The sequence below is a fragment of the Cetorhinus maximus genome, chromosome 7 (genome assembly GCF_964194155.1).
Source record: "Cetorhinus maximus chromosome 7, sCetMax3.hap1.1, whole genome shotgun sequence".
Lineage (NCBI taxonomy): Eukaryota > Metazoa > Chordata > Chondrichthyes > Lamniformes > Cetorhinidae > Cetorhinus > Cetorhinus maximus.
In genome coordinates this window covers 4,834,316-4,859,255 of record NC_135885.1, presented here as the reverse complement: position 1 = coordinate 4,859,255, position 24,940 = coordinate 4,834,316, and the positions used below count along the sequence as shown (strand labels likewise).

General features: G+C 48.1%; 1 protein-coding gene across 3 annotated transcripts in view; it reads right to left on the bottom strand.

Moving 5' to 3' along the window:
- pde2a (phosphodiesterase 2A) overlaps positions 1-24,940 on the bottom strand; it is a 279,683-nt gene that overhangs the window by 28,339 nt on the left and 226,404 nt on the right. For all 3 annotated transcript variants that reach the window (XM_078544965.1, XM_078544967.1, XM_078544966.1), the window contains exons 21-24: positions 19,513-19,583; positions 13,845-13,967; positions 7,577-7,664; positions 1,703-1,750 (exon numbers count right to left, since the gene is read on the bottom strand). In XM_078544965.1, the coding sequence (XP_078401091.1) occupies positions 1,703-1,750; positions 7,577-7,664; positions 13,845-13,967; positions 19,513-19,583 (330 nt within the window). The remainder of the gene's footprint in view (positions 1-1,702; positions 1,751-7,576; positions 7,665-13,844; positions 13,968-19,512; positions 19,584-24,940) is intronic.

Genomic DNA, 24,940 nt, shown 5'->3' with positions numbered 1-24,940 from the left:
CCCCCGCCATCAATTCCACCCTTCTCCCTGGCAACTGTGTGAGATGGAGCCAGTCTAGACACAGCCCCCGTGTCATGCTTGATGCTGAGGTGAGATTCCAACCATGTATTCAAGCCGTTGGTAAGACCCCTTCTTTCCACCTCCGTAACATCGCCCGGCTTTGCCCATCTCAGCTCATCCGCTGCTGAAACCCTCACCCAGGCCTTTGTCCCCTCTAGACTCGCCCATTCTAACACTCCCCTGGCTGCTCTCCCACATTCCAGACCCCATTCCACAAAGATCATAGAGAATGAATAGACTACAAGACAGCTCGATCCCCTGACTTGTAAAACTCATAAATAGTGTGTAAGTGATTGAGGATTTAATGAAGTCAACCTGACAACATATGATCGATGGACTTTAATACAAAATGCAGAGCGCAGGGGACCTTTCATTTTTATTCCCTGAATTAATTAAGGAGACCTGCATTTTGCAACTTATTGTGATTATTTGTTTTGTGAAATGTTCATCATTGTGCAATCCTTTCATTTTATTTCCATTTAACTTTGTTATGGATTATGATTACTCGTTTTATTTGTGTCATCATCACAATACAGCACCTGCTGCCGTGAGGATTAAATCCATTGTCTGTCTGTCTGTCTGTCTGTCTGTCTGTCTGTCTGTCTGTCTGTCTGTACTCATCAGGACAAACACAAGAATGTCAAATTTCAAATGATCAGAACAATTTATACCCCAGGAGAAAAGGGGGGTGTTGATTGGTTGGCAAAGTCGGCTTTGATTAGCTGAGGCGTTGCCATGGAGAAAGTAATGGGAAACTATAGGCTTCCCAAGCTCCCGGGTAATTCAAAAAAGGCGTAAGGCTTGAACGCGTTCCATTTGTTTTCAGAGAATGAGTCCCTGAGTATGAATGTGTGTCGCTTGTAGCAGGTGTAAATGAGCCACATCATGCACTCTACTGATTATCTTAATTGGTTTTTAGTGTAGCGATTAGCGAGAACTCAACCAGCCTGACCTTGCAAAGCCTAAAACAAAATGTCTACTGTCAGGTGTGAATCCACAATTGGGCAGCACTTGCTGTACAATCCCGAGTGCGCTCATGGCTACACTAACAGCCGATCTAAGACAATCAGTTGAGTTCAAGCCAATTAGCACCCCAGCCACCACCCCCCACATAAAATTCAGCCCGTTAACTCTGTTTCCCTCTCCGCAGATACTGCCTGACCTGCTGAGCATTTCTGGCACTTTCTGTTTTTATTTACGATTTCCAGCATTCACGGGACTTGGACTTTCTATTGAGGATTTCCCTACGTCAACTTTAACGTTGCTCCTTCGTTCTGTTCCCATCCTGCTCCCAGCCTCATCTCCCATTTTTTCTCCAAAGGGAGAAAAAATCAGCAGAAAGTCTGAACTGGAAAGATCCCCCTCGATACCCCCAAAACGACCGGTATTCCCAACAGGGAGGGAGCCAGTTGGGTTTCCCAGTTGGCACTAATATTTTAATCAGCCGGCTTTAACTGGAACCAGCTTGGGCTTAGCTGGTAACTGGTTTCACGTGAGTGAGCCCGTTGCCAAATGTGCCAGTCCGAAGTGGGACCAGTTGGCCTGTTAGCTGTTAGGGATTCAACTGGCATGCAGGTTCTTTGAATAGGGACGGTCTCATTGATTGTGACTGAGCATAGAAAGACGAAATGGAATGGCGTACCTCCATCACTGATCCTTCAGAGCTGTACAATGCTGCCAACACCGACTTCTGCAGGTACAAGAGAAATTTCACACCATTAAAGAGGGCCAGTCTTTTACATACAGACAGGATTACAGAGAGCGGGACAATCAGCCCTGCTTGTGTTAAATTCTGCTTGTTAATATTTCCGTGAAGCACGCTGGGATGTTTTACCGTGTTAATGACTTGCATTCGTATAGCGCCTTGCACGACCACCAGATGTCTCAAAGTGCTTTGCTGCCAGTGAAGTACTTTTTGCAGTGCTGCTCACTGTCGTAATGTAGGGAACACAGCAGCCAGGCGGCGCACAGCAAGATCCCATCAACAGCAATGCGAAAACAACCCAGATAATCCGGTTTACGCTTCTGTGATGTGTTGACTGAGGGATAAATATTGGCCCAGGACACCAGGAAGAACTCCCCTGCTCCCCTTCGAAACAGTGACCATGGGATCTTTTACATCCACCTGAGCAGGTAGATCAGGCCTCAGTTTAATGTCTTGCCCCCAAGGGGCAGCACCTCTGACAGTGCAGCACCCCCTCAGTACTGCAGAAGTAGCACCTCTGACAGTGTGGCACCCCCTCAGTACTGCAGAAGTAGCACCTCTGACAGTGCAGCACCCCCTCAGTACTGCAGAAGTAGCACCTCTGACAGTGTGGCACCACCTGAGTGCTGCACTGGAGCATCGAGCTGGATTTCTGTGTTGGGGGTCCTTGGAGCGGGACTTGAACCTGCAGGTGTCACAAAGCAAGACTGCTACTCACTGAGCCACAGCTAACAGCTGAGGCTGGTAAAGGCGCTAATGTAAATACAAGCTGTAAGTTGTTGATGAGAATTGTGCCCAATTCCTAGGCGTTGTGAGGGGCTATGGAAGGACGTTCACTCGTTCTCTTCCACGTGGCTGGTATCACCGACTCTGCCACCACCCCTTGGCAGCGATGAGGTGCCATTGTTCACGCTGAGATAACTGGAACCAGCCTAGGTGAAGTCCTCAAAGGCCAGAATTTGTAGCTTGTCGGGTGGGCGCGCGCCCGATCTGAACGAGGGTAAAGTGACGAGCGGTGAGGTCGGGCGAGTGTCCCAACGTATTCGCGCACTTGCCCGATATTTCGGGTGGTGGGTAAGCGCCGGAGTCGGCAGCCCGCCCGCCAATAATTAAAAGGCCTGTTCAGGCCGTTAACAATGTCATTGAGTTTAATTTTTCGCTGCCTGTCCAACCTTACGGCTGACGGGCAGGTGAAAAAGCCCAAGCGGCCTTTGCATTTTTGGCAAAACCTCATCCACGGGCGGGTTGGGGTTTTTTTCCATCCGTCATTAATAATTTCTCATTTCTAACAGGTCTCTGATCACGTGACAGAGTCACATGAGGTGACATGTTTTTTGAACTCACCCTCTTCCTCCCCTCCATGCCCCCAACACACACACACACACACACACACAGAGGCAGCGCATGTGTCACGCGGGGAAGGCCTTCATTGACTTGTCAGCGTGAAATCACAGTCCGGCCCCAATCGCAGTCACATAGGGCAGAAGAGGCCCTTCGGCCCATCGAGTCTGCACCGACACGTGAGAAACACCTGACCTACCTACCTAGTCCCATTTACCCAGCACTTGGCCCATAGCCTTGAATGTTATGATGTGCCAAGTGCTCATCCAGGTACTTTTTAAAGGATGTGAGGCAACCCACCTCCACCACCCTCCCAGGCAGCGCATTCCAGACCATCACCACCCTCTGGGTAAAAAAGTTTTTCCTCACATCCCCCCTAAACCTCCTGCCCCTCACCTTGAACTTATGTCCCCTTGTGACTGACCCTTCAACTAAGGGGAACAGCTGCTCCCTATCCACCCTGTCCATGCCCCTCATAATCTTGTACACCTCGATCAGGTCGCCCCTCAGTCTTCTCTGCTCCAACGACAACAACCCAAGTCTATCCAACCTCTCTTCATAACTTAAATGTTTCATCCCAGGCAACATCCTGGTGAATCTCCTCTGCACCCCCTCCAGTGCAATCACATCCTTCCTATAATGTGGCGACCAGAACTGCACACAGTACTCCAGCTGTGGCCTCACCAAGGTTCTATACAACTCCAACGTGACCTCCCTACTTTTGTAATCTATGCCTCGATTGATAAAGGCAAGTGTCCCAAATGCCTTTTTCACCACCCCACTAACATGCCCCTCCGCCTCCCGGCCACTCCCGCTCGCCCCCACCGAACCCACCCAACGAGGTAAAAATTCTGGCCAAAGTTCTGGAGTGGGATTAAAACCTACGACCTTCTGGCTCAAGAATATAGAGGGCCAAGGGCTGACACTACCCTGTTCCATGTCACGCAACCTCCTGGGCATCTGTGCTTTCCACCGCAATCATTTTGGAATGTTTTGTCCATTAAAGTTGCTACGTAAATGCAACTGTTTACAATTTATATAAATGACTTGGGTTGAAGGGATGGGTGGGATGGTTGCCAAATTTGCTAATGACACAAAGGATAGGTAGGAAAGTAATCTGTGAAGAGGACATAAGGAGGCTACAAAAAGATATAGATAGGTTAAGCGAGTGGGCAAAGATCTGGCAAATGGAGTGGAATCTGGGAAAATGTGAAATTGTCCATTTTGGCAGGAAGAATAAAAAAGAAACTTATTATCTGAATGGTGAGAGATTGCAGAGCTCTGAGATTCAGAGGGATCTGGGTGTCTCAGTGCATGAATCACAAAAGGCTAGTGTGCAGGTACAGCAGGTAATTAGGAAAACTAATAGAATGTTATTGTTTATTGTGAGAGGAATTGAATATAAAAGTAGGGAGGTTATGCTTCAGTTATATAGAGCACTGGTGAGACCACATCTGGAGTACTGTGTACAGTACTGGTCTCCTTATTTAAGGAAGGATGTAAATGTGTTAGAAGCAGTTCAGAGAAGGTTTACCATACTAATACAATGAATGGGCGGGTTGTTTTATGAGGAAAGGGTGGACAGATTAGGCTTGTATCCGCTGGAGTTTAGAGGATTTAGGGGAGTATTGATTGAAACATATAAGATCCAGATGGGTTTTGACAGGGTGGATGTGGAGAGGATGTTTCCTCTTGTGGGAGAATCTAGAACTAGAGGTCACAGTTTAAAAATAAATTAAATAATTTAAAACAGAGATGAGAAGAAATATTTTCTCAGAGGGTCGTGAGTCTTTGGAACTCTCTTCCTGAAAAGGTGGTGGAAGCAGAGTCTTTGAATATTTTTAAGGCAGAAGTGGATAGATTCTTGGGAAGCAAGGGGGTGATAGGTTATCGGGGGTAGGTGGGATGCAGATTTGAGGTCACTATCAGATCAGCCATGATCTTATTAAATGGCGGGGCAGGCTCGAGGGGCTGAATGGCCTCCTCCTGCCCCTTGTTTGTAAGTTGCAATGGATTGAGAGACTGAGGCGAAAGTCAATGGGGATTCTTATAGGGAATGAATGAGATGCAAGTCTAAACAAACCTCGGTGTGGGGGGAAGGGGTGATGGGGCATCCCGGTGGAGATGGAAATTCTTGTAGATGATTGGTGGAGATATTGAAACAATTGTGGCCTGAGAAAATTCCAGGGTGCCCTCAGTAAATCCAGTGTGGGGGCGAGGCTCTTGATTCTCAGTCACAAGGTGGTGGGGGGAGTTCGAGACCCACTCCAGAACTGGAGCATGTGCTCCAGAACAACACTTTCACACCGGACTGGGGGAACACAGCATTGTCAGGGGAGTCAGCTGCTCCCCTCCACACAGCACCACTGCCCCATCCTCACCCTCCACACAGCACCACTGCCCCATCCTCACCCTCCACACAGCACCACTGCCCCATCCTCACCCTCCACACAGCACCACTGCCCCATCCTCACCCTCCACACAGCACCACTGCCCCATCCTCACCCTCCACACAGCACCACTGCCCCATCCTCACCCTCCACACAGCACCACTGCCCCATCCTCACCCTCCACACAGCACCACTACCCCATCCTCACCCACCCCAGCCTACCTGCCCCATCCTCACCCTCCACACAGCACCACTGCCCCATCCTCACCCTCCACACAGCACCACTGCCCCATCCTCACCCACCCCAGCCTACCCGCCCCGTCCTCACCCACCCCAGCCTACCCGCCCCGTCCTCACCCACCCCAGCCTACCCGCCCCGTCCTCACCCACCCCAGCCTACCCGCCCCGTCCTCACCCACCCCAGCCTACCCGCCCCGTCCTCACCCACCCCAGCCTACCCGCCCCGTCCTCACCCACCCCAGCCTACCCGCCCCGTCCTCACCCACCCCAGCCTACCCGCCCCGTCCTCACCCACCCCAGCCTACCCGCCCCGTCCTCACCCACCCCAGCCTACCCGCCCCGTCCTCACCCACCCCAGCCTACCCGCCCCGTCCTCACCCACCCCAGCCTACCCGCCCCGTCCTCACCCACCCCAGCCTACCCGCCCCGTCCTCACCCACCCCAGCCTACCCGCCCCGTCCTCACCCACCCCAGCCTACCCGCCCCGTCCTCACCCACCCTAGCCTACCCGCCCCGTCCTCACCCCCCCCAGCCTACCCGCCCCGTCCTCACCGCCCCCAGCCTACCCGCCCCGTCCTCACCCACCCCAGCCTACCCGCCCCGTCCTCACCCACCCCAGCCTACCCGCCCCGTCCTCACCCACCCCAGCCTACCCGCCCCGTCCTCACCCACCCCAGCCTACCCGCCCCGTCCTCACCCACCCCAGCCTACCCGCCCCGTCCTCACCCACCCCAGCCTACCCGCCCCGTCCTCACCCACCCCAGCCTACCCGCCCCGTCCTCACCCACCCCAGCCTACCCGCCCCGTCCTCACCCACCCCAGCCTACCCGCCCCGTCCTCACCCACCCCAGCCTACCCGCCCCGTCCTCACCCACCCCAGCCTACCCGCCCCGTCCTCACCCACCCCAGCCTACCCGCCCCGTCCTCACCCACCCCAGCCTACCCGCCCCGTCCTCACCCACCCCAGCCTACCCGCCCCGTCCTCACCCACCCCAGCCTACCCGCCCCGTCCTCACCCACCCCAGCCTACCCGCCCCGTCCTCACCCACCCCAGCCTACCTGCCCCGTCCTCACCCACCCCAGCCTACCAGCCCCGTCCTCACCCACCCCAGCCTACCAGCCCCGTCCTCACCCACCCCAGCCTACCTGCCCCGTCCTCACCCACCCCAGCCTACCAGCTGCATAGTGATAGCACGATGGAAAATCCCTCTCTCGCCTCCCAGTCCGAGGGTTCCGGGCTCAAGTCCCAGTCCAGGGCTCGAGCCCAAAAAACAACACTGACCCCACCCCGCCTCCCCCAGTACCGTACCGAGGGAACACCTCACTGTCAGAGGTGCCGTCTCTCGACTGAGATGTTAAACCTGCTGGATTTTAAAATATCCAACGGCACTATTTTGAAGAGAAAGGGAGTTCCCCCTGGTGTCCTGGCCAATATTGATGCCTCAATCAGCATTACAAAAGCAGGTTATCTGGTCATTATCACAATGTTGTTTGTGGGATCTTGCTGTGAGCAAATTGGCTTCTGATTTCCTACATTACAACAGTGACTACACTTCAAAAAGTACTTTGAGACATCCGACGGGAATGCAAGGTACTAAATAAATAAAAGGTTTTTTTGCTAATTGTTACCAAAACCTGACTGGCCAGGCATTTGTCGCATTTGTTATTCATCAATTGCCTGCCTCATGTGCCTCTGGACAGTGCTGCCTCTTGGCTGCGGGGCGATGGAGCGTATACAAGGGCACATTCCTGCTCACTGATCATCTTTCTGAGGCAGCTCAGGGGAATCGGAGGGAGCCCTACCCTGAGCTCGATGCTCTCCTCAATCCTCAGCACTTACTGATGCCACTTGAAAGGAATTGGTTGTCCCTCGGTGGTCCAGGTCATGACACATGCACGACACAAACAAAGCTAAAATCTCCATGTCCCTGCCAAAGCAAAAGAGGATAAAATTGTTAGTGACATCACGTGGAAAGGAGACAAAAGATTTGAGCCCCACCCCCCCCTCCACCCGCCTCCCTCCCCCTGCCCCAGCTGACTCTATTGAACAGTTCTCAGAGCGAGCTCACTATAAAAGACCGACCCATTCAGACACATCCCTGAGCTTGCTCAGTCCATCAGGAACACTGAGGGCTAGAAGGTTAGTCACTCAGCTGGTGACTAAAGCTGGTGATTGGCTGTGGGGGCAGGGGTGGGCGGCATTGGGGTACCATGAAGATGGACATCTGAGCTGACCAATGGCTGGAGAGTGAGGGGGTGGGACTATTGGTGATGGGAGGCCATATGATGGAATGTGGTCACCTCTAAATTGGAAGGTATAGGTCAGAGTGAGGACAAGCTCACACTTGGGGGGCCCCCTCCCCCGCCCCTTAGTCAGCCTCCCACAGTCAAATAGCAGCCATGGCACTATGGGAGGTGTGGGAGGGGGGGTACAACCTACAAGGTGGTTTGTGTTTGAAGGTGAGATGTCGAATCAAGTTTAACGGACGGCATTACATCAATTCAACAGATATTCCCAAAGAGCTCAGCCACGTTCCCATTCACTCCCGCTTTCCTGAAGCCCAATGACCAAACTGCTTCCCATTCACTCCCACTGAATCCCAATGGACCGAACCGCTTCCCATTCATTCCTGCTACGCAGGTTCCCAACAAGCCCAATGCTTTCCCATTTACTTTAATGGTACACAATCCCAAAGGAGCAATCTCCTTCCCATTCATTCCCGATGAATCCCAATGGACCAAACTCATCGCAGTGCATAAAATTCCAAATCCCAAACCTCTTCTCACTAATTCCCAATGCAAAGAATCCCAGAGACACAAATCCCTTCCCAATCCCTGCTCATTTTGAAAGTTTGGATGCAACAAGACCAGTTCTCGCTATCTCCAATCATTTAACTCAGTTATTGACCCCTCTACAGGGCAGTCGTTCTCCTGTGATGGACCCTTCACGTCACAAACTCTGCTCAAACTCCCAGTTACTGTCTCTATGCTAGAATGGAGGGTCACACAGGGTCAGCAGTGGATCTGTAGGTCCAGGCCCTGGGAGCTGCACGAGGGGTCAGAGTTAAGGCAGAACCTCCACACATTCTGCTTAAACTAGTCAGCTTAATTAACGTTACCTCCCTTCCCACCCCTCCCATAGTGCCATGGCTGCTATTTGACTGGGGGAGGCTGACTAAGGGGGGGGCCCCCCCAAGTGTGAGCTTATCCTCACTCTGACCTACACCTTCCAATTTAGAGGTGACCACATTCCATCACATGACCTCCCATCACCAATAGTCCCACCCCCCACTCTCCAGCCATTGGTCAGCTCAGATGTCCATCTTCATGGTACCCCGATGCCGCCCACCCCTGCCCCCACAGCCAATCAGAAAGCGAGCAGGCTCTTCATTAACAGAATGGATGGTTCTTGTCATTCAGCCCAACAATATATTTTTCCCATTTCCAATATATTTGCAAAAAACAACACAGGATTGCAAAAAAAACCAACAAACACCCAATTTATTTATCACTTCTATCTGTTTTTTTTCCCCCCTAAGTGTCTGCAGGTCTAGATTACAAGGGGGTAGAAGTCATGATTCAGTGACACAAAGCCCTGGTTGGATGACACCTGGAGTTACACTGAGCAGTTCTTGGCACCACATCTTAGAGAGAGGCCTCAGGAGAGTAGATTCACCAGAATGATCCCTGAACTCCAGGGGTTAAGTTACAAGGAGCAATGACACAAACTAGGGTCCCATTCCATGACATTGAAAAGATTAAGGGGGAGATTTGATCAAAGTTTTCAAAACATTTTGAGGAAACAGGTAGGATAGAGAGTGAGAAACTATCTCCACTGGGTTGAAGAACCTAGAACTAGGAGCTTGGACTAAACATTGGAGGCAGATCTCTCCGGTGTGAAATTAAGAAACACTCAAAGGGTGGTAACAGTTTGGAATTCTCTTCCACAAATCGCTAGATCAATTTTGCAAAATGTTAAAATTGAGATTGGTCAGCTTTTATCAACCAAGGGTATTAAGAGATATGGGCCAAAGGTGGGCATGGGTATATGGAGTTAGATTGCAGATTAGCCATGACCTTATTGAATGGTGGAACAGGCTCGAGGGGGTTAAATGACCTCCCTCTGTTCCGAGATTCCCCCCCCACCGCCCATGAGATTCATCCTGAATTTCTGGACTCCAGGGTAATCCTGGGAGAGTCGGCAACACCACTTCTGGTAGGAGTCGCCAATAACAAACAGAATCCCTTCTTACCCTTAGCCCAGGGACCAGTGACACAAGTCAAAGTGCCTCAGCCCAAGTCAGCCAGGGGTCAGCAGCACAAACTGAGGAGATACGACAATGTGATTAAACCACTCCAATGGCGCAAGGAACACTCAGTTCCTGCGAAGAGGGGCAGCAAGAGTTAAACGTTTAGGTCAGTGTCCTCTCAGGTCCCCCTGGGATTTCTAAATCTGTGTTTCTCGCTACACAGATTCTGATCTGTTGAGATGGCTTTTTGGAGCAGCTTGTGGTGGAGCCCACAAGGGAACAGGCAATTCTAGATTTAGTGATGTGTAATGAGGTAGATTTGATAAGGGAGCTTAAGGTGAAGGAACCCTTAGGAGGAAGTGACCATAATATGATAGAATTTACCCTGCAATTTGAGAGGAAAAAGCTGGAATCAGATGTAACGGTATTACAGTTGAATAAAGGCAACTACAGAGGCATGAGGGAGGAGCTGGCCAGAATTGACTGGGAGATGAGCCTAGCAGGAAAGACAGTGGAACAGCAATGGCAGGAGTTTCTGGGAGTAATTTGGGAGACACAGCAAAAATTCATCCCTAGGAAGAAGAAGCATACTAAAGGGAGGACGAGGCAACCATGGCTGACAAGGGAAGTCAGGGACAGCATAAAAGCTAAAGAGAAAGCATACAATGCGGTGAAGAGCAGTGGGAAACCAGGGGATTGGGAAGCCTACAAAGACCAACAGAGGACAACTAAAAAAGAAATAAGGAGGGAGAAAATTAAATATGAGGATAAACTAGCCAGTAATATAAAAGAAAATTGCAAGAGTTTTTTTTTTAGATATATAAAGGGTAAGAGAGAGGCAAAAGTGGACATTGGGCCGCTGGAAAGTGACACTGGAGAAGTAGTAGTGGGGAACAAAGAAATGGCGGAGGAACTGAATAGGTACTTTGCGTCAGTCTTCACAGAGGAAGGCAGGAGTGACATCCCCAAAGTTCAAGAGAGTCGGGGGACAGAGGTGAGTGTGGTGGCCATTACCAAGGAGAAGGTGCTAGGAAAACTGAAAGGTCTGAAGGTGGATAAATCACCTGGACCAGATGGATTACACCCCAGAGTTCTGAAGGAGATAGCTGAAGAGATAGTGGAGGCGTTAGTGGTGATATTTCAGGAATCACTGGAGTCAGGGAGGGTCCCAGAGGATTGGAAAATCGCTAATGTAACCCCCCTGTTTAAGAAGGGAGTGAGGCAAAAGACGGGAAATTACAGGCTGATTAGCCTGACCTCGGTCGTTGGTAAGATTTTAGAGTCCATTATTAAGGATGAGATTTCAGAATACTTGGAAGTGCATGGTAAAATCGGGCAAAGTCAGCATGGTTTCATCAAGGGGAGGTCATGCCTGACAAATCTGTTAGAATTCTTTGAGGAGGTAACGAGTAGGTTAGACAAAGGAGAGCCAATGGATGTTATCTACTTGGACTTCCAGAAGGCCTTTGACAAGGTGCCGCACAGGAGGCTGCTTAGTAAGATAAGAGCCCATGGTGTTAGAGGCAAGGTACTAGCATGGATAGAAGATTGGCTGTCTGGCAGGAGGCAGAGAGTGGGGATAAGGGGGTCCTTCTCAGGATGGCGGCTGGTGACTAGTGGAGTTCCGCAGAGGTCAGTGTTGGGACCACAACTTTTCACTTTATACATTAATGATCCAGATGAAGGAACTGAGGGCATTCTGGCTAAGTTTGCAGATGATACAAAGATAGGTGGAGGGACAGGTAGTATTGAGGAGGCAGGGAGGCTGCAGAAGGATTTGGACAAGTTAGGAGAATGGGCAAAGAAGTGGCAGATGGAATACAACGTGGGCAAGTGTGAGGTCATGCACTTTGGTAGGAAGAATAGAGGCATAGACTATTTTCTAAATGGGGAGAGAATTCAGAAATCTGGAGTGCAAAGGGACTTGGGAGTCCTAGTCCAGGATTCTGTTAAGGTTAACTTGCAGGTTGAGTCGGTAGTTAGGAAGACAAATGCAATGTTGGCATTTAATTCGAGAGGACTAGAATATAAAAGCAGGGATATGCTGCTGAGGCTTTATAAGGCTCTGGTCAGACCACATTTAGAATATTGTGAGCAATTTTGGGCCCCGTATCTCAGGAAGGATGTGCTGGGCCTGGAGAGGGTCCAGAGGAGGTTCACGAGAACGATCCCAGGAATGAAAGGCTTAACATATGAGGAACGTTTGAGGACTCTGGGTCTATACTCGATGGAGTTTAGAAGGATGAGGGGGGATCTGATTGAAACTTACAGAATACTGAAAGTCCTGGATAGAGTGGACGTGGGGAAGATGTTTCCATTAGTAGGAGAGACTAGGACCCGAGGGCACAGCCTCAGAGTAAAGGGAAGATGAGGAGAAACTTCTTTAGCCAGAGAGTGGTGAATCTATGGAATTCATTGCCACAGAAGGCTGTGGAGGCCAGGTCATTGAGCGTATTTAAGACTGAGATAGATAGGTTCTTGATTGGTAAGGGGATCAAAGGTTACGGGGAGAAGGCGGAAGAATGGGGTTGAGAAACTTATCAGCCATGATTGAATGGCGGAGCAGACTCGATGGGCCGAATGGCCTAATTTCTGCTCCTATGTCTTATGGTCTTATGGTCTAATTGAGCATTGTCCTGTCATCTCACATTTCCAGTATCGGCAGCATTTTAATTACTGAATATTCCAACTCTGTGTGGCTCATTCCCTCTCCTGGGGAAGTTCCAGCAGGCAGATGTGATTGCCCAGGATGCTACCATGTCCTATAAGGTGCAAGACCCTTTCACACCAACCTGCTGAATCCTCATAACTTACTGTCCCCGGGCAGCAGCAGATTCAACCACCAGGGGGAGACAGACACCACTTCCTGATTCCCCTCACCGTCTCTCCTCCCTGCAGCTCCACCATAGGCTTCACCTCCTCTCTCTCTCTCTCCTTCCTCGTCCTCCCTTCCTGCCGTCCCCTCTCACCTCACCTCCCCCTTCCCTCCCTCCTCTTTCTCCCTCTTTCCAGCCACCGATCTCCACCAGGTTTCTCTCTCTTTCCTCCTGACCCTCAGCTCGTTCATTCCCCTTTCTCCTTTCTTCCCGCTCTCGATTCCCCTTTCCCCAACTTGGCTTCCTCCTCTCTCCTCCCCCCCCCTCACTTCCTCTCCCCTCTTTTCCCTCCCCTTCACTCCCAAGTGTTCCTTTATTTGTAGATTCCTCCTCGTCCCATCCCCCTTCTTTTACCAGGGTTGCCAACCCCTCCAGGGTTGGCCTGGAGTCCCCAGACATTGAGGATCAATCTCCAGGACCCTGCTGTGTGTAACTCTGGAGAACAATCATCAGGAAAATGATTGATTTTGTCATTTTCTTTGAACATTTCTCTTCAACCAGATATAAAAATATTGAAAATGGTGGAAAAAGGCTGTTTGGCTGACAGTCAAGCATCATCCAATTGGGTAATGAGTCTTTTATGGCTTTCCAATTGGTGTGGGAAGCTGGTCTGTCACAAGGATGGGTGCGTTGGCCGATAATGGCTGGGGTGTGGGGGCAAGTCGGGTGATGAAACCTCCAGGAAAACATTTAATCACAGTTGGCAACCCTATCTATTTCACTCACCCTCCCTCCCTCCCTCCCTCCAGTTTCCTCCCTCTCCCTCTTCCTCCTGCCACCTCTCCTCCCCTTCCCTCCCTCCCCTCCCCTCCGCACTTTCTAACTTTCCTGCCCTCCTCCTCTTTGCCGCACTCTCTGTCTCTACCGTCCCTCTCCCACTGACCCCCCTCACCCCCGACACACACACCCACCCCCACCACCCCCCCACCCTCGCAACACCCACAACCCCAAACACCACCGCCCCAGCACCTCCTGTACTTACGCCAAGAAATCAAGCAGCGGCAGGTTTTTGAAGAGAAGGTAACAGAAGTGCGTGACGGAGAAGGCGTGCATCCAGTTGTGGTAGGGAGGGTCCCTGTAGCCTCGTCGGACCATCATACAAAACCTGCCGGGGCACAAGGAACCATCATCAGGCCTTCGGAGGTCAAGATCAGGTCAACGAAACAACCGTGTTCACACCATGAAATCTGGAACTCCCTCCCCTCCACCCCACCCCAGAATTACCTCTGGGGGAGGGGAGGCGGCGGGGGGTGGGCTGGGCAACTAAACAGAGGCTTTTGTCGGGCAAAAGGATTTAGGGAGGGCAGATCAAACCGTGATTGAGTCATGGGACACAGAAGAGGCTATTCGGCCCATCGTGTCCGTGCTGGCTGTCTTGTCCAATTTTAACCCCCTCACCCCAGTTTCTTTTTTCCCCTGTCCCACTGCAAATTAACCCCCTTAACTTCCAGCGGCCTTTGGAAAGTTCGTCTGCAATGTGATCCCACCTCCCTTTCGGGTCGAGATGAGGGAAATGTCTTCACTCAGCGGGTGGTGAAGCTTTGGAATTCTCTACCCCAGAGGGTTGTGGATGGTCCATCATTGAACACATTTAAGGCTGTGGGATTGACAGATTTTTGGGTCTCTCGGGGAAATTAAGGGATGTGGGGGAGCGGGCGGGAAAATGGAGTTGAAACCCAAGATCAGCCATGATCGTACTGAATGGCGCAGCAGGCTCGATGGGCCGAATGGCCTACTCCTCCTGCCTTACAAAATGGGCACTCTGTGTGGCACAGTGTTGGCACATGACTTCTGGTGTAGTGCCAGTCAAACCACAATCAAGTACACACTTGAGGGGGAGAGGAGAGCGGAGCTGAGCAGAGAGAGACCTTCCTCCTTTACCAGCAGGGGCAGGCCAGACATCATCCGCCGCTCAGTGGGTAGCGCTTTTACCACCAAATCACAAAGGTTCTGGGTTCAAACCTCACCCTCAGGCCTCAGCGCAAAAGGCCAGGCTGACACTCCAGCGTCAGTGCTGAGGGAGTGAGGTAACTGTCTGCTGGGTGAGATGTTAAACCAAACCTGTTTAATTAAGCCGGGCATAAAGGATCACATGGCACTATTTTGAAAAAGAGCAGGGGGAGTTTTCCCCACTGTCCTGGTCAATATTTGTTCCCTCAAACACAAAAATAACATTTCATCTGCTCATTATCACACTTGCTGATTGTGGGATCTTGCTGTGCACAAATTGGCTGCCGCGTTTCCTACGTTACGACAGTGGCTACACTTCGAAAGGTACCTCGTTGGCCGTAAAGTACTTTGGGACCTCGGGTGCGCTGTGTAAATAAAAGCTTTTATTCATCAGCCTCACACCTGCCTTCCTACACTTAAACTGCTGAACTCCCTGGGGAGTTAGGCCCCTGTTAGGTTCCTCACAGAAGGACAGTCTGTATTTTCAGGGCCAAAGACAGCTTCTTCCCCGCCCCACACCCCTCCCCACCTCTGCTTCAGTTTATTGACAATTCACCAGCAAAGAGAGATGTGAGAAAACAATTAAAATATTCACCTAACAGAGACTTCAATGTTAGGGCTGATATTCCCAAGGCACGAGGCAAGTCAGAGGATCCCATAATAGTGATCGAGTGATCACGTTTAAATCTTAAAAGAAATTTGAATTTGTATAGCGCCTGTAGGAGCTACAGAAATAGGAGCAGGAGCAGACCCACACGGTCCATCGAGACTGCTCCGCCAGTCAATAAGATCATGACTGATCCTCAGCCTCAACTCCTCTTTCTCACTCACTCCCCCAATCCTTCAATTCCCTGAGAGGCCGAAAATCTATCATTCTCAGGGAGCTTAGATATGTTACTCTAGGTCTCTTCATCTTCAATCGTGAATAGCTGAGGCCCGGGTACCGATCCCTGAGACACTCCACTAGTCACATCCTGCCAACTGGAAAATGTCCCATTTATCCCGACTCTCCACTTCTTGCCCACTAACCAATCCTCCATCTATGCTGATATAACATCGCAACTCCTTGAGCCCTTACCTTGCCGATTAATCTTCTGTGTGGCACCTTATCAAATGCCTTTTGGAAATCCAGGTATACCACATCTACTGGTTCCCCTTTATTTACCCTACTCTGTTTCAGGCACAAAAAAACACCAATAAATTTGTCAAACTCTATTGACTTTGTCTAACCATACAATGGTTTGTTAAGCGCATTGTTAAGTCTGAAAGAAGCAAATATTCGAGAAGGGAGGGAGGCAGAAAACAGCAAACTATAGACCAGTTAGCTTAATGTCTGTCGTGGGGAAGTTATTAGAATCGATCATTAAGGAGGTTATAGCTGGGCACTTAGAAGAGCTCAAGGCAATCGGGAAGAGTCAGCATGATTTTGTGAAAGGAAAATCATGTTTAACCAATTTATTGGAGTCTTTTGAAGGAGTAACATGCACTGTGGATAAAGGGGAGCCTGTAGACGTGCTGTACTTGGATTTCCAGAAGGCATTTGATAAGATGCCACATCAAAGGCTATTATGGAAAATATAAGCGCATGGTGTAGGGGGAAACATATTAGCATGGATAGAAGATTGGCTGGCTGGCAGTTTCTCCAATACTTTTTCTCTGCTGATATTAACGACTTTAGGTTCCTCGCTCTCAGTAGCCCCTAGGTTCCCCTCTGCTTCTGATATGTAATTTGTATTTTCCATCTTGAAGACAGACAGAAACTATTTGTTTGATTTCTCTGCTATTTCCTCGTTCCCCATGATAACTTGTCCCGTCTCTGCATTAAATGAACCAATGTTTACTTTAGCTACTCTCTTCCCTTTTTATTTACCTACGAAAGCTCTTAAAATCTATTTTTAAACTTTAGTGCGTCTACTCTCAAAATCTATCCTTTCCTCTTTTTAATCAAAATCTTGATGGTCCTTTGCTGATGTTTAAAACTCTTCCAATCCTCAGACTTTCCACTATTCTTTGCAACATTATAAGCCTCTTCTTTTAACCAATACTATCCTTAACTTCCCTATTATCCCATGGATGGATCTTTCTTGCTAAATTTTTGTTTATCAGTAGAATGTATTTTTGTTGACCATATTGAATCATATCTTTAAATATTTCCCACTGTTTATTTACAGCCATACATACATTATAATCTATTTACCCAATTCCCCCCTCTTACCTATGTAATTGGCTTATTTTAAGGTTAAGGTCTTTTTTGTGATTGGAGTACGTCATTTTCAAAGTTAATGTGGAATTCAGTTATGTTATGATCACTATTTCCCAGTGGGTATTTTACTGTGAGATTACTAATTAACCCTGCCTCACTACACAACACTAGGTTTAACATAGCTTTATTCCTAGTTGGTTCCAGAATGTATTGTTGCAGGGAACTCACAAAAATATTCTACAAACTCATCTTTTAGACTACCCTCGCCAGTTTGGTTATCCAGTCTACATGAAGATTAAAGTCCCCCACAAGTGTTTCATTACCTTTGCTCCATGCTCCAATAATTTCTTGTTTTAAGCTCTGTCCAACAGTATAATTACTGTTAGGACGCCTATAAACTACTCTCACCAGCGTTTTCTGACTCTTGTTATTCCTAATCCCCACCCATACTGATTCTACTTCCTGACCTGAGCCAAGATCCTTTCTCTCTAATGTCCTTGTATCATCCTTTGCCATCAGGGCTACCCCTCCTCCTTTTCCATTCTGCCCGTCTTTTAGAAATGTTGTGTACACTGGAATATCTATTTCCCAACCTTGGTCACCTTGTTATCCTGTCTCTGGGAATGGTGATTAGATCGAAACCATTTACCTCTATTTATGCTAATAGTTCATCTAGATCATTGAGGATGCTTCATGCATTGAGATAAAGAGATTTTCATTTTTTTGCTGCTATTTTTTGCATGGACCTTATTTGCTGATGCACTCAACTTGCTTTTACCCAAACCACTACACTGTTTTGTTGCCTCTATTTTTCTCTTTAGATTTCTACATTTTCCTTCAACTGACCCTTACCTGCCGCTCCCAGTCCCACACCTTTTAGTCTAGAGCCCTGTTGACAGCCCTAGTTAAACAATTTGCCAGGACACTGGTCCCGGCCTGGTTTAGGTGCAGCCCATCCCAACAGAACAGCTCCCTTTTTCCTTAGTTTGGATGCTAGTGCCTCGTGAATCTAACCCCCTTCTTCCGACCCCACTCTGAGCCATGCATTTAATCCTCTAATCTGCTTGACCCTGTGCCAAAATGGCTCAGGTCACAATTTAGAGATGAATAACTTTCGATGTTCTGCGTTTCAATTTGGAACCTTACTCCTCAAACCCCCTCAATAGAACATCATTCCTAGTCCCCCAATGTCATTACTTCCCGCGTGGGCCATGACCACTGGGCCCTCGCCCTCCCACGCCACCTTCCTCTGCAACTGTGAGGAAATGTCCTTAACTTTGGCACCAGGCAGGCACCACAACCTTGGAGAATTCTCGGTTACAGCTGCAGAGAACAGTATGCATGCACCAGCCCTCCGCCCTTTGCCAAGATACTGTCGCCTATTTCTGCCACATTCCATTCTCATTTCTTCCACAGCTTCAGGATGTCCTAAAGAGCGTAACAGCCAATGAAATGCTTTTTGAATTTCTCCCTCCAAGTCCTGGCTGACTTGAACATATATCACTTTTTTTTTCATTCACGGGATGTTGGGCATCACTGGCTAGGCCAGCATTTATTGCCCATCCCTAATTGCCCCTTGAGAAGGTGGTGGTCAGCTGCCTTCTTGAGCCACTGCAGTCCATGTGGTGTAGGTACACCCACAGTGCTGTTAGGGAGGGAGTTCCAGGATTTTGACCCAGCAATAGTGAAGGAACGGCGATATATTTCCAAATCAGGATGGTGAGTGACTTGGAGGGGAACTTCCAGGATGGTGAGTGACTTGGAGGGGAACTTCCAGGTGGTGGTGTTCCCATCTATCTGCTGCCCTAGTCCTTGTAGATAGTAGTGGTCCTGGGTTTGGAAGGTGCTGTCTAAGGATCCTTGGTGAATTCCTGCAGTGCATCTTTTAGATGGTACACACACTGCTGCTACTGTGTGTCGGTGGTAGAGAGAGTGAATGCTTGTGGATGGGGTGCCAATCAAGTGGTCTGCTTTGTCCTGGATGGTGTCGAGCTTCTTGAGTCTTTTGGGCACTGCATTCATCCAGGCAAGTGCAGAGTATTCCATCACACTCCTGACTTGTACCTTGTAGATGGTGGACAGGCTTTGGGGAGTCAGGAGGTGAGTTTCTCGCCACAGGATTCCTAGCCTCTGACCTGCTCTTGTAGCCACAGTATTTGTATGGCTGGTCCAGTTCAGTTTCTGGTCAATGTTGATAGTGGGGGATTCAGCAATGGTAATACCATTGAACCTCAAGGGGCAATGGTTAGATTCTCTCTTGTTGGAGATGGTCATTACCCGGCACAAATGTTCCTTCATTGTTAATGGGACAAAACCCACCAGCTTCTCAGAGCAACTAAGCATTGGGCAAGAAAAGCAGAGATTAAACATTTAACTTAACAGGCAGCCATGCGAAGTGATAATCGAAGGCTACGTTGGTTCTGAGATGTCTTTATCCTACTCCAGAATAGGACACTCTCATCCAGAGGGCAGTGCAGTGCTCGGAGTTGAACCCTACCTTGTTAAAGTCTTCACGTCAATCTTGTAGGTGGTTGTGAATCCCATATCCTCGGCCATACCCAGTATAGCCTGGAATCAGGAGAAAAAGATCTGTATTAATAACCAAGAACGTTGGCAGGATGGAGCTGCCAGTTTACCGCGCTTTCAAATTCCCATTGTGACCGAAGGGTCCGGTATTAAATGGAAGGTCACGTGAAAAACCCGGGAAGGTTTCCTTTGATTAGAGAGCGGTGAGAATGTGGAAATCACTGTCACGTTAAGTGGTGGGGGTGAGAAGCAGAGATGTATTCAGGAGCCCACCGAGCAGGGAAAAAAAACAATTGTCTCCACCCTTCCTTCCCCTTCTCCCCTTCTTTTCCCCTTTCCCTCCTTCACCCCTTCTTTCTTCTTTTCCCCTTCCTTGCTCCAGCCTTCCTTCTCCTCTCCGACCTTCCTCCCCCCACTCCATCCCTCCTCCATAATTATGCCAGTTCCCGGGAAAGGCACTAAAGGGGTAAAGATGATGCGTGGGAGATGCAGGATGGTCAGGAGAGGAAGATGTAATGAGAGCAGGAGCATGTTTTAAGGATCCCAAACCAGATGGTGAAGTCTGAAGCTCGACACAAATCCTTTTCTTGATAGTAGGTTTATTCACAGAAAGCAGCATTACATATCTCAGCCTCCTACCAGTGTCCCAGCACTCCCTTTTTATACTCTTTTAGTATAACAATAAAAATCAATAAATTAAACTAGAAATTGATAAATCAGGAGGAGGGGGTGACAGCCCCTGGTGGGGGCACTGTAACTAAAACAAAACATCAAAAGAAACTTACAAAATCAAATCAAAACGTCATTTCTGGGGGTGATGATGCCCCCGCGGTGCCCACCAATAGCAGAAGGCCTGTAGTGTACCTGTGGACTCGTGCTTTCTCTCCAGGGCCACCCAACGCGAACATAGCCGCGGTAGAGGGGCAGACAGTCAGGTCAAGCGACCCCTTTGACCACCCGCTGCCAGGATATGTTGATGGCCACCTTGACCATCCCTTTTCTTATGTGTTCAAGATACTTAATCAATCAATACCCTCCACTTGATGATCCTTAACCTTAACGACACAACCGACGCAACATCAACAGAGGAGGCTTGTGTGGAGCACAAGCATCAGTTAGGGCCTGTTTCCATGCTGTAAATTTAATCGACACTCGATTCCAAAGTCTCCTCCCACAGTTAAGTGTAAGATGTCCAGCCCAAAGCTGTGCGGTGGCCCTGATCAGGCCGCACACTGAAACCTTTCTGATTGTTTGTAACCACCCACAAAGATATAAGAGCAATGAAACTCTTTCGAGTTATCAACAGTCACAGATTGCAACTCTTTTGAGTACAATCACAGTTCTTGGTTTCCGGAGTGGGACATGAACCCACAACCCTCTGATTCAAAGGCGAGGGTGCTATGAACTGAGCCACAGCTGCAATGATGATGCATGGTGCATGGAGAGCAGCTAATTTGCACCCAGCTAGCTCTCACAGATAACATGACTCTTTTAGTGATGCTGAGTGAGGGATAAATATTGGCCAGGACACTGGGGAGAACCCCCTTGGTCTTCTGCAAAAACAGTGTTGGTGAGATCATTCATATCCACCTGAGAGGGCAAGACGGGGTCTCAGTTTAACATCTCATCCCTAAAGAAATGCATTGGGAATGTCGGCCTAGATATTGTACATAAGTACCCGGAGTGGGATTTGAAACTTTGCTTCAGAAGCAAGAGTGCTAGCCGCTGAATCAATAATTGCAACACCACCACCTTAAAGGTCAATTTGGGATGGGGAATAAACATTGTGTCAAGAAGACAAGAAAATTGTAATATTTTTCTTCTGGTAATAACCCTGGCATTTTTCTTATGCACTGGAAGTTAAATTGTAATTGTATTAAGAGTTAGAGTGACGGGAAGGGTCTAAAGTCAACAGTAACAGTGGTTTTGATATGTTAATGAACCAAGAGGAACTTCAATCAGAGGTTTACATAAGGCACTAACAGGAGTGTTTTTGAATTGAGTGGTTGTAGTCCAAAGGGGGCATATACAGGTTGTAAAAAGGTGTAAGGAAATAAGGTAAAGATGAGGTAAGTTTGTTTTTACAAGTCTAAGAGTTCAAGTGAAGAATGATTTAATCAGTTCAGGAAGAAAGCATTTCTGAAGAGACTGGTTGAGATAATAGAGAGATCAAAGGGAAAGAATGCATTTAAGGAAATACTGAGGGCCATGTGAGGGGGAATTTGCTTACATCTCCCAGAAGACAGCAGGATAGCTGGGCAGAACTCCAAGAAGACAGTGTGAACAAGGCCAGACCTGAAGATCCAGTTGCTGTCGGCCTCAGAGGACACCCGAAGGAAAAAAAGGCCCTGTGTGGTAAAAATTACTGGAATTCTATAGATTTTTAAATCTATATGGATAGTTGCCGAACAGAAAAAGGGAAGGTTAGCTCTGAGGGTGTTAATTTAAGGTTCTTGAAACTGTTTTAAAGTATTGTTTACTGTGTGTTTAAGTGTAATTGTGTTTTATTTGATTTTCTTTATTCCTTTAATAAATGTTTACTTTACTATAACATCATCACAGGTAGTCAGGGACATCATTTTCTGGTTTCAGAACCTCTCCTCATACTAAACAAGTTGCAAAAACCGTTTTGGCAGCTGTTTCAAGTTTCCCTCTGGGATTTGAGCAGCTCAGCATTTGCCACCCTACCTGCCATAACGGAATTGGGGGATCTTTGCAGGATATTAAAAGAATAATTCCTTGACTGGCTTGGAACTGGTGAACTTAAAGACAACGAGGGTAAGGAGTACACTGAACCAGGAGTGGTATTGGGAGATTTTAAAGTGGGAGACTGCAAAATGGCTTTAGCAGTTACTGAGACTTGTCTGGGAGTGGAAGATATAACCTTGGAGGGTTCACATAAGGTAACTAAAGCTAGGTGAATAGAACTGGTGGATACGATGTAGTTGAGGTTAACCATAGGGGCAAAGGAGGTGGGCATAATTGAAGTAATAACACAGCACTGGAAATTGGAAGGGATACCTGACACTAGTGAGTCACAGCTGGAGGTTGTGAGACTTCAGTTACAAATGGAGAAGCTTAAACTTGAACAAGCAATGGAACTGAAAAGACCTGAATTGGAAGCAAAAGAAGAAGCAGAAGGGAAAGGGAGAGACTTGGAACTAAAAGGCTAGAGGTAGAGGAAAAGGGAAAGGAAAGAGAAAGGGCATCCCAAAGGGAACTGGCAGAAAGGCGGGAGAGAGAAAAGGTCCAGAGAACGAGAAGGGAAAGAACGGGAAAGGGGATGAGAAATGGTGAGGTGAGAAAAGGAAGAAAGAGACAGAGAATTCCAGCTTAAAAAGCTGATAGTTAAAAAAGAAAGACACCAGGAGATGAAAAAGGACTTATTTCCAGATCAGAACCCAGTGGGGGAGATGTTTAAATTTGTACAAGCCCTTCCAAAGTTTGAAGAAAGAGATGTTGAAGCGTTCGTTACCTCATTTGAGAAGATAGCTGAACAGATGAAACGGCCAAAAGAAACGTGGACAGTCTGGGTTGGCGGGTAACGAGGTATATGCATCGCTGTCAGAAGAAATATCTGGGGAATATGATGCAGTGAGGAAGGCTATTCTGAGCGCCTATGAGTTGGTTCCACAGGTATACAGACAGAAATTATGAAATGTGAGAAAACAGCCTGGACAGACTTATATTGAGTTTGAAAGAATCAAACAAAGTCATTTTGACAGTAATTTTCTAAAAATAGAAGGAACCTATGAAGCCCTTAGGGAAGTAAAAATCTTTTGGAAGAATTTAAAGATCCACTTCCTTCAGTATTTAAGGACCCCATGCAGAGGAACAAAGGGTTAAAGCTGCTAGGCAAGGCAGCAGAGGCAGCAGAAGATTATGAGTTGGTCCATAAATCGACACCTTTCCTTCGCCACCCTTTTTAAACCTGAGAAAATGGGAAAGTGAGAGGAAGGTGGGTAGTCAAGGGACAGAAGGAACAGCTGGAGATTCTAAGGAGATTTCACCTCAGGCTAGGAATGAGGGCGCTGAGAGTGGAAGAGATGTATGAAAGCTGAAATGGTTTCATTGTAATAAGATTGGCCGTACGATGTCAGTGTGCTGGGGGTTACATGGGAGACCTTTTGGGTTAGCAGGGACTATGAAAGGCATTGTAAAGTCAGGGTCTTGAGAACAAGACATACCGGTAGGATTGGAACTGGAGGAACAGCACCTCATCTTCCGACTAGGCACTTTACAGCCTTCCGGACTGAATATTGAGTTCAACAACTTTAGATCTTGAACTCCCTCCTCCATCCCCACCCCCTTTCCCTTTCTTCCCCCTCCCTTCTGTTTTTTCCAATAATTTATATAGATTTTTCTTTTCTCACCTATTTCCATTATTTTTAAATGTATTCCACCCATGGTTTATTTCACCCCACCCCCACTAGAGCTACCTTGCTTGTCCTGCTCTCCACTCTTAATTAGCACATTCTTTTAGATAATATCACCACCGTCAACATCTCTTTGTTCTTTTGTCTGTGACATCTTTTGGTTATCTCCTCCTATCACTGCTTGCTTGTCCCAACAACCCCACCCACCTTCTTCCCCACCCCCCTTTAAACCAGCTTATATTTCACCCCTTTCCTATTTTTACTCAGTTCTGTTGAAGGGTCATGAGGACTCGAAACATCAACTTTGTTCTTCTCCGCCGATGCTGCCAGACCTGCTGAGTTTTTCCAGGTATTTCTGTTTCTGTTTTGGATTTCCAGCATCCGCAGTTTTTTGTTTTTATATACTGGTAGGATTTGTTCAAGCAGAAAAGCAAGCACAAGTATCAGACATAGGTGTGAAAATGGGTTCACAGCCAATTCGAAGGAATATTGGAAGGCAGGCTGCAGACACGTTTAGAGATTTCATCTGTGAGGGAAAAAGTATTTTCGTGTGGATAAAGTGGAGTTGACAAAGATATACAAATTTTAAGGGTCACAGGGGTGGGTCAGTCCTTAATGTTATGGGATAGCGATATTTGTTATCCAGGGGGAATTCTGCAGGAACAGGTATTAATAAGGGGAGTTCGTGGAGAATATGCCTTTGTGTAAGGTGAATTTGAAAAGTGGCTGGGAAACAGGTGAAGTGATCGTAGGAGTAGTGAAGAAGTGGACGATTTCAGGGGCTCAATTTATCTTAGAAAACGACGTAGCTGGGTCACAGATGTTAGTGATGCCTATTGTAGTTGAACAGCCTGTGGAAACGCAATCCCCAGAGGTGTTGCAGGAGAAACATCCTGGTTTGTTTCCAGACCACGTGGTAACATGATCACAGAGTCCTAAGTTGAGGCAGGAGGAGGAGGAGTCTAGAAGTCAGGGCAAAGAGACCGAGACACAATTATAGCTGATACTATCTTTGGTAAGATT